General features: G+C 36.7%; 1 protein-coding gene across 2 annotated transcripts in view; it reads left to right on the forward strand.

The window, feature by feature from the left end:
- The window catches only part of LOC110029667 (zinc finger CCHC domain-containing protein 10), a 30,126-nt gene extending 20,843 nt beyond the window's left edge, over positions 1 to 9,283 (forward strand). Inside the window, exon 2 of one of the 2 annotated variants that reach the window (XM_020732063.1) lies at positions 8,260 to 9,283. In XM_020732063.1, coding sequence (XP_020587722.1) covers positions 8,302 to 9,087 — 786 coding nt within the window. In that variant the 5' untranslated portion in view covers positions 8,260 to 8,301 and the 3' untranslated portion in view covers positions 9,088 to 9,283. The remainder of the gene's footprint in view (positions 1 to 8,259) is intronic. The other variant, XM_020732064.1, reaches the window with a different exon arrangement.
- The last annotated feature ends 65 nt before the right edge of the window (positions 9,284 to 9,348 follow it).

Raw genomic sequence — 9,348 nt, forward strand, 5'->3', positions numbered from 1 at the left:
AGTGGTCGACAATCCTTTAGGAAAGTACAGGGAATTACACTCTGAGGGTTATGAAGAGACATATGTAACAATATAGAGTCTCGATCCGTGTGCTTTAAGTTTTTTGCTATTCGAAGGTCACGAGTAAATCGATTCAACGATACAAAGCTTTGATTTGTGTCTTAGTTTGATATGATTGGAGCATAAATTCAACAAATTATGTTTATAAGCTTGACGCAAGAGCATCTCTAGCTTACGAGCGAGACGTTGGAGCTAGTTGTTGTTTCCGCGATCGCGTGAAGACCGAGCTGAGCGGCCCCTTTTTTCATTTCCTTTCCTATTTTAGCATGTTTCCTCCTTTCCTCTCATTTCTTTCTAGTTATTTCCTTTATTTTTGTTGTATTAGGGTTTAGAGGGGAGTTTATTTTGGGGATTAATAGGAATGGACAATGCTTTAGGAAAATACACAAAACTACACTCCAAGGGTTATAAATAGATAGATGTAACAATATAAAGTCTCAATCCGTGTGCTTTAAGTTCTTTGCTATTCGAAGATCATATGTAAAGCCTTGATCTGTGTGTTAATTTTTTTGATATGATTGGAGCATAAATTCAACAAATTATGTTTATAAGCACGACGCACGAGCATATCTAGCTTATGAATGAGACGTGGGAGCTAGTCGCTTCTTCCGCAATTACGTGAAGACCGAGCTGATCGACCTCTTTTTTCATTTTCTTTCTAATTTTAACATGTTTCCTCATTTTTTTTTTCATTTATTTCTAGTCCTTTCCTATGTATTTGTTGTATTAGGGTTTAGAGGGGAGTTTATTTTGGTATGAGTTTGTTTAGGACAGCCTTTAGCATTCGTTTTCTCTCTTTGAGGGATGTATCTAAGGGATTGAGTAATGGTTGGTTGTATCTCTCTCCCGAGGTGATGATCATCTTCTTCTATCCCCTTCTGCTTCCTTCCACATTGCTTCTGATCACTCCTTACCTGCTTCAGCTGCTCAGAACAGTCTTTTTTGGCTATTTTATGCAGTTCCTGCATTACAACGTCCTTTCCCCGCCTCACTGCCATCTTACACAACCGCCTTCATCCTCCCCCAACCTTCCCGCATCACTCCCAATCGCTAACCCTTGCTGCCTCCATCCAAAAACAACAAATATGCTATTTTCCTGTCGTTCACCCATCATTTTGACTTGTAGCCACCTGGAGTGCAGCTTATCATATTGTAGTCTCCGCTTGCTACCCCCGTATATGACAACGCTCCTCTTCTTTTCTCACAGCCCAAAACCCACAGGCCATAACCCACAGCCCAAAACTCTTCTCCTTCACTACCCCTCGTTGTTCCAGCCCTTAGCTTCGTTGTCAAAGCAATTCCAATCACTCCTTTTGCTGTCCCAACCACCTTCCCCCGCTCCCCGAACACCTAGTTGACCTCCACCTCGAGATCAAACCCTATTGTGAGTTTTTGTTGTGTTTGCTATAATTTCTTTCAAGGTTGTTTGATTGTAACCAACTTTCTCCTTTAAGTAAGAAAGTTTTTCTTTTCCAATTTTGGTTTGGGTTAATTTTGGTATATTTGGTATCAAGGTCAGCCTAACCCTAGTTCTACTCTAGTGTTTTTAGCATCCTCCGTACCCAAACGTATATACACTCTCTTCAAATTTTTTTTCCTCATCCTACATCATTATTACATATCTCCTTCCACCTATTCATTCTCAAACCTTAAACATGCCTCTGAGGAGGTAAGTGTCCGATCAGGAGTTTACTATGGAAGAGATACGACAACAACTGAGTGCTACAATGACTCGGCGAAATTGAGGAAATGAATCGTTAAGAAGGGTTACACAATTCTCATTCGATCATCGAGATGAAGATCTACTATTCTGAATATTTGACATGAAATATTGAAGAAGTCAGAATTTTGAAGTAAATATGGATTTGTCATATTTCGAGGGTCATATAGATCCAGACAGGTTATCGAGTGGCTCTGACCTTGGAATGTATTTTTGAGTGACAGGACGTCCCACCAGACGAAATGGTGAAATAAACTGTCAGCAAGTTAAGGAAGTGTGCATCTCAGTGGTGAGCAAACTTGAAGGATCTTCAATAGCGAGAAAGGAAGAGTAAAATTAATAACTGGTTCATGATGAGATGGGAGTTGTGCTAGTTCTTGCTAGCTCACTACAAACTGAATGTTTAGACCCCAACTTCAAAAGTAGAAAGACCACATCACCGCCCAACCACCACATTTTATAGGTAGGTTTCAACCTCAGGTCGTACAACCAGAGTACACCCAGGAGAACTTTCAAGCTGATCCCACCTAAGGAGACATTAGCTTAGAGTGCAGAAGAGAGAATCAATTTGCATTCTCAAATTCGATGTTTCAAATGCCCACAAATTTGGACAAATTGAATCAGATTGGATAACCATAAGAGTAATCTTTTTCGTTGATCATGGAGCAGCTGAAATAATACACAGTGATCCAGGAGAGAATGAAGATTTTAGAAACAATTTTCAACTTCTAGCAGACGATGAAAGAATGCTGGTGATTCTTGCTAAACCTAGGAGAGACTCCAGCTGAATTAACATTGGTGGTGCTAGAAGCTAATGAGCACGGACATTCATGCAGGGCATGATTTTGTGGCGCCTTGAATTTTGTTTTTGTAGGTGTCCGAAGGAGCATCAACAGGACTGATATTGGGTGTTCAAAAGGGTTATGAGTTTGAGGGTCGATACTTTACACATGGTAACTTCCTGGGTTGCATTTACTGTGGGAGGTCCAAAATATCAGAGATGAGAAGCCTTTGAGCTACTTTTGGAATACGATATAGAGTTATTTGGGTAGTATAGTCAATTCAGCAGTGTACCCACTGACATATGATCATGCAAGTGGGATGTCCCGCAGTGTCGGAAATTGTTTTAGGAGCTTAGCATGAAAGAACATCTTACAGTGAGATTCAGGTTTTTTAGAGAATAACAAGAATAGACATCTCCTTAGTGGTTGCTAGTTAGAGTTGATCAGCCTATCATAGATTTTGTCCCAGTGTTGAATCCTTCTTACATAGTTGTTTACTATATATACTCGGACGAGTACGATGAATGGAAGAAGCCAATTACATATTTGATTATTCGAGGCTTGGTTCGTGAGGATACCAATCCACATGCAGCTCTAACACAAGTTTTGCTAAAAAAATAGATGGATACTTATTCTGCTTGGAACACTAACGTCTGCATGATTGACATACCAGAAGATTGTCATATTTCAACTACTTGCAAAGTGCTTGATCTGATTTCATACTAGAAGGAGATTCTGTCGTAGTTCACCCAACCCCGGGAGACTTACACGAGAGCATATCCTGTTTACAAGCGGGACATAGGAGCGAGTCGTGGCTCCTGCAATCGCATGAAGGCTGAATTGAGGGTCCTTTCATTTGCTTTCCAATTTTAGCTAGTTTCCTCCTTTCGCTTCATTTCATTCTCGTCCTTTACTATATATATGTATTATATTAGGGTTTAGAGTGGATTTTTTTTTTTTTGGTGAGTTTGTTTAGGACAACTAATCGGCATCCGTTTTCTCCCTTTCAGGGTTGTATCTAAGGGATTGAATGATGCTCTCGCTGTATCTCTCTCCCGAGGTACTGTTTATTTTCCTCTATCCCCTTACGCATCCTCCCACATCTCTCCAGGCCGCCCCTTACCTGCAGCCGCCGCTTGGATTAGCCTCTTTGGTCTGTTTTCTGCAGTTCCTACATTACAGTCTCCCTTCCCCGCCTCGTTGCCATCCAGCATGGTCGCCTGCATGCGTCACTAACATTGTCGTGTCACTCCTAGTTACCAGCCCTCACTGCCGCCATCCGGAATTCAGTAAGTCTGTTTTTCCTGCTATCCACCCATCATTCCGACTTGTTGCGGCCGAGACTGCAGCCTATTCTGTTGTCCCTACAGTCCCCGCTTGTTAAACCCCCACACATGACAACAGTCATCTTGATGTCCTGCAGTCCACAACCCTTCTCCTTTGCTGCCCCTCACTGTACCAGCGCGCTGCTTTGCTGCCGATACAATTCCAACATCTCCTTTTGCTGTCCTGACCACTAACAACCCATTTTAGCCACCTAACTATGCTCTTCGACCACCTAGCCGACCTCCACCACCTTGATATGAAGTCTTGGTGTGACTTTGTGTCGTGTTTGTGGTGATTTTTCTTTCAAGTTTGTTTGATTGTAACCGCCTATTTACTTTCACTAATAATAATTGCTTTTCTTATTGTGGCTTGGGTTAACTCCGATATAAAGATTTACTTAGATGTTAAAGATCTATATTCTAATGATTTGCTTTTCTTTACAGATCATTGATGCTTAATTTCTAGCATTATAAGCTGAATGTGCTGATTATGTTGAGCTTATATAGAGGATTTGCTTAAAAAGAAGATTTACTATGAAGGGTGGGTAATTGTACAATCCTTGTAAGACAATTACTAATTGTAGGATGTGCAAATAATAGGGCATTTAATAAAAAGGGGATTTGTATAAATACCACACAATTTTATGTATTTACATTTCTAATATTAAAACTTTAAAATTTCTTTATATAATAATCAAATCCTTGAAAAATTCAAAATTATCATTAATATTAACATTTTATAGTGAATACATCTTTGCATGCATATGTTTTGATGTGAAATATCAAATTTTTTGTGTTCGATATGTAAATAAATAAGAATTATATTGTCTGTTTGTAAATTCCCTTAATAAATCACCATAGATTGGTATTTTTTTTACCTGAAATGGACTAAATAGTGGATTTGAAAATCTTAGCTGTTATATTTTAAAAATTGTAGTCAAATGCTTATCATCAAGTAAAAAAATGCAAGTGGGAGATGAATAAAAATGCTTTAAAATTGGAGATGGTTTGTATAAATGGTTGGTGGTACAATTTGGATTAACTAATACTTCATGTACTTTTATGAGATGATATTCTAATTTATATCATGATTGAAGTGGATCATTCAATACGTTTAAGGAGCGTCTTTGAAGAATTTCAAGCTGAAAAGTTGCATATGAATTAAAAATTGTTTATTATTATTATCATCATCATCATCATTGTTATATTCTTAGGATTTTGTATGCCAACTAATATACAATTTGTTAAATTTTTATAAAATTAAGATAATAAACAATCATGACCTGCTAGTTTTCATAAGATTTAAAGTTTTCATGGTTTGATTATTTTCTGTTCATGAATCATTTAGAAATTTTGTACTTTAAATTAACCTATTACAAACTGTTCTAAAAGGAAGGGAGTAGGCAAAATCATTGATTGCTCTTTTAAGTATAGTAAAGACATACTTAAAAATGCACATGTACTTAAAATTCTCCAATTTAAATTAAGTATTTGAGGTATTTTGTGAAGTGTGAAATTTGGGAGGGTTTTAGGTTAAGAAGAGACATTCAATTGCTTCAATGTGAAACTGATTGAGGCTAGGCCAAATATTCAAAATATGATGGATAGTTTTATGCATTTGTGCAAGCACTTGGATATTAGAGATATTATCTATTGCCAAAATAGATTTTACTATATGCTTATCATGAACTTTAAAGTATTTGAATTCACAAAAAAAAAATTAGGATACAACTGTAGAAAATGGGTTGAATTTCTCATACTTCTATAATAACAGATTTTGTTGGGGTTTAGAATATGCCTATTGATGCATTAAGCAAAGTTGCTATGATTTTTAATGTAGAGAAAGTACTAGTGATTTCTTGTGATCATATTAAGAAAGAATATGCCAATGTTAAATATATCAGAAATTAACTTATGATTCATGCGTGCTTCAGTGCCACCTCAAGCCTTAAATTACTACCTTTGATGCTCTCCTTATGGTCTTTTCTTTTATCTACCTTTGTTTATTGGTGCTCTCTCTGCCTCTTTCTCTCTGAGTTTCAACCTCCCTTCATCTATTTCATGCTCTTTCTATTTGCATTGCCCTTGCCCTCGAGTCATTTTCATGCTAAAATAACAAATTATATATATATATATATATATAGGTATGTATATATATACATACGTACATACATAAACACACACACACGCATATATGTGCATATGTATGTATGTGTGTGTGTATGTATACTATACTTCATTCTCAATGCCACCATCTACAACCCCAACTCAGACAAAAAAAAAAACGTAATGCTCCGCCAGAGGCAACGATTTCATATTCTCCTGATCGGCTCTAAGTTATTGATACTATTGATCATCAAAAGAATACCCCGGATGACGTCACTATTCTCCCAGGCAATATCACAACCATTCAGTCCCCAGTTGTAGCTCCATCGTCTTTGGAACCTCCTATCGTGGGGGAGAGGGTGAGTCTTCAGACCCCACCTGTCCTAGATATCACCGATAATACAGGTGACAATACTTCTGTTTCACTATCGTCTCATCAGGTCGAGCAAGTTGTTCATGTTACTCAGGCTTATGGGGATCGTGATGTGCAACAGCCTACACCTATCCGACCAACGTTGGAATCTAATGATCATATGAGTCAATTATCGGATGAGGAATAACAGGTCTACACATCTAGGCAGAAGAAGATTGGAGACCTACTTGATCTTAGAAATCTGATGGATGATACTTTAGTTACTACTGACAATGGAGTACCTTTCCAATTTTGTTAGTCGGCTTACTTCTAAGAACTAGAGGCAGAGGGAGGACAAAAGTGGGAGCACTTTTGCTCTCTTTTGTGGCTTTTTGGTTTTTTATCTTTATGTATCTTTGCTTTATTTGGGTTTTGTGTAGGTTGTATTGTGTGAGTTGGGTTTTCTTTTAGACTCTCTCATACAAACTTTCTGTATCTTTTCAGTATTAATTTATTTGTCTTTGGGCTTTTAAAAAAAAAATATATCTATATATGTCTATACATACATATATACATATATGTATTTATATAGATGTATATATGTATATAGATGTATGTATATATGTATTTATGTAGATGTATGTATGTATGTATGTATTTATGTATGTATGTATGTATGTATGTATGTATATATATATAATTAAAGTAAAAGGCAATTAGGGTTATATTGATGATGTTTAATTATTGGATTAGACATTTATTGAGTTATTTTTAGAATAATTAGATAGAAGTAGGGATGAGAATTTTAGAAATCATTTAATTCTTTCCAGAAAACACATTTATGGATTTCTTAGCTTAATGTTTTAAATACATTATTATTTAAATTTTTTTTTTTGCTTTGGATATTTTATTATAATTGATAAAATTTTAAATAATACTTATTCATTTAACATCTATACTTTTTCTAACAGTTCACACAGTATTCTTAATATGATTTTACCAATCAGTGATCGGATTTTATTACATAACTGCCAACATGATAGGAAAGAGGAAATCAGAAAATAAAAAAAATAAAAAAAAGAAAACCAAATGGAGCATTGGTAAGGAGCCGGACTGGCAGAGTTGAGGGATGTATGTTGAAGTTGAGATGAAGGAAGATGGATATAGTGGTTTCAAAGGGTGATGAGAGAAGAAATTTTTAAAGCACGCAAATGTCCCCAAAAGATAACGAGTTTGCTTCTGTTGAAGAGAAACCCACTGTGCGTGTTGGGGGTTTGTTTGGTTAGATTATTTCTTTTGATGGGTTGGTGGATTAATCAGTTCAAAACCACTTTATTCCCAAGCTTTTACAGGATATGTTGTTATTTCCTGTATTTCTCTTTTGGAGCATTCTTATGTCCTAATTCCTATATATTTACATAACTAAAACCTAAACTTCACTTTTTAAATTTATACCACCCAATTCTTTCATATCATATCAAAACCACCGCTTTTTTAACTTAACATAAAAGAAAGGTAAAATATACCCTTCATGCATAAGGTGACATGTAAAAATTTAAGGTTAGGTATTAGTTATGTAAATACGTAAAAATTGACTGTTATATATGTAAATCTTCTTCTTTTTCTTTTTAGTCCATCGAAGTGTTTTCATTTAAATTATAGTCCCATTAGTTTATTTCATTATGGCGTACAGTCTGTACGTACCATTTACCTTTTTCCATCATGATATGTTTGCTTTGATCGAATGGTTGGTTGATCTTAATTTGGTGGATTTAGCTGTTTCATTTTTTTAAAAGTTTCTATTATGACATCTCTTTTATTCTCTGGTTCCAAAATTTAGCCGCCCTTCATTTAACTAAATCTTCATCATTAAATATGTTGAATCCTTAGGATGAAAGTTTGTCTTTTTTGCAGCAGCAAATCTTTAGACCCTTGATATACTACTAGGACTTCAATATGTCGAACGCGGAAGACAAAACACAAGCTGCAGCAGCATTATTTGCAGCCAAGGGCATGAGCCGTGCCCAAGCTGAGCGTGCCGCCGCCGCTCAGGCGCGAAATGTGAATGCTTATGGACAGAAGGAAGAAGGGCCTAGCAGATGGCAGGAGCGAAAAGAAGCAAAGCGGCAAATGTACTTGATGAGCACTGAGAAAGCTGTGAGATTGGGCGAAAGGAAGGATATAAAGTCCTCAGTTTCTTCTGTTGGTGGAGCTTCTGCTCAGTGCCAGAAATGCTTCCAGTTCGGTCATTGGACTTACGAATGTAAAAATGAGCGCGTCTATATGTCTCGCCCTTCAAGAACTCAACAGCTTAAGAACCCAAAGTTAAAGATGAAACTTACCGTTTCCTATGAGTTAGATGGTCCTGACATTGCAAAGGAAGAGAAGGATAAGAAAAGCCAGCAGAAGGAGAAGGGTGAACCTGGCGGTGCAAAAAGCAAAAGGAAGCATAGAACTCGTTCTGATTCAGATGAGGATCATAGTGAGGCTTCTGTTTTTGACACAGATGGCGAGTCTTCGGTAACTGAGTCAGATTCTTCTGATGAGAGCAGTTCGAGTTACACTTCATCAGATTCGGACGAGGAGAGGAGGAGACGGAGGAGGAAACGGAAACAAAAGAAGAGGAGGCATCGAAGATATAGCTCTTACTCCGATTCGTCCGATTCGGAATCTGCTTCTGATAGCGATTCGGATGACAAGGGCAGTCGAAGGAAGTCCAAAAGGCACAGCAAGAGGCATTAGTCAAAACTTTGATAGTTTAATATTATGTCAATGGTATGCTTTTTAATCAGATTTGAACATGTTAATGCTTTCATGTACTGCATAGTTTCCTGTCTGCAACTTCAAACTTAGACCTAATTTTATGCTATGAAAGATCAGCTTAACGTATTTGGGCAGTAATGGCTGGTCTGATGTTTAGTTTTGGATGGATTTTCGGGGATATTTTCATTGCATTTCAATATTAATTTAATGGATATATATATATTATATATATATATATAT

This window comes from Phalaenopsis equestris, unplaced genomic scaffold (genome assembly GCF_001263595.1).
Source record: "Phalaenopsis equestris unplaced genomic scaffold, ASM126359v1 Scaffold000600, whole genome shotgun sequence".
Classification (NCBI taxonomy): domain Eukaryota; kingdom Viridiplantae; phylum Streptophyta; class Magnoliopsida; order Asparagales; family Orchidaceae; genus Phalaenopsis; species Phalaenopsis equestris.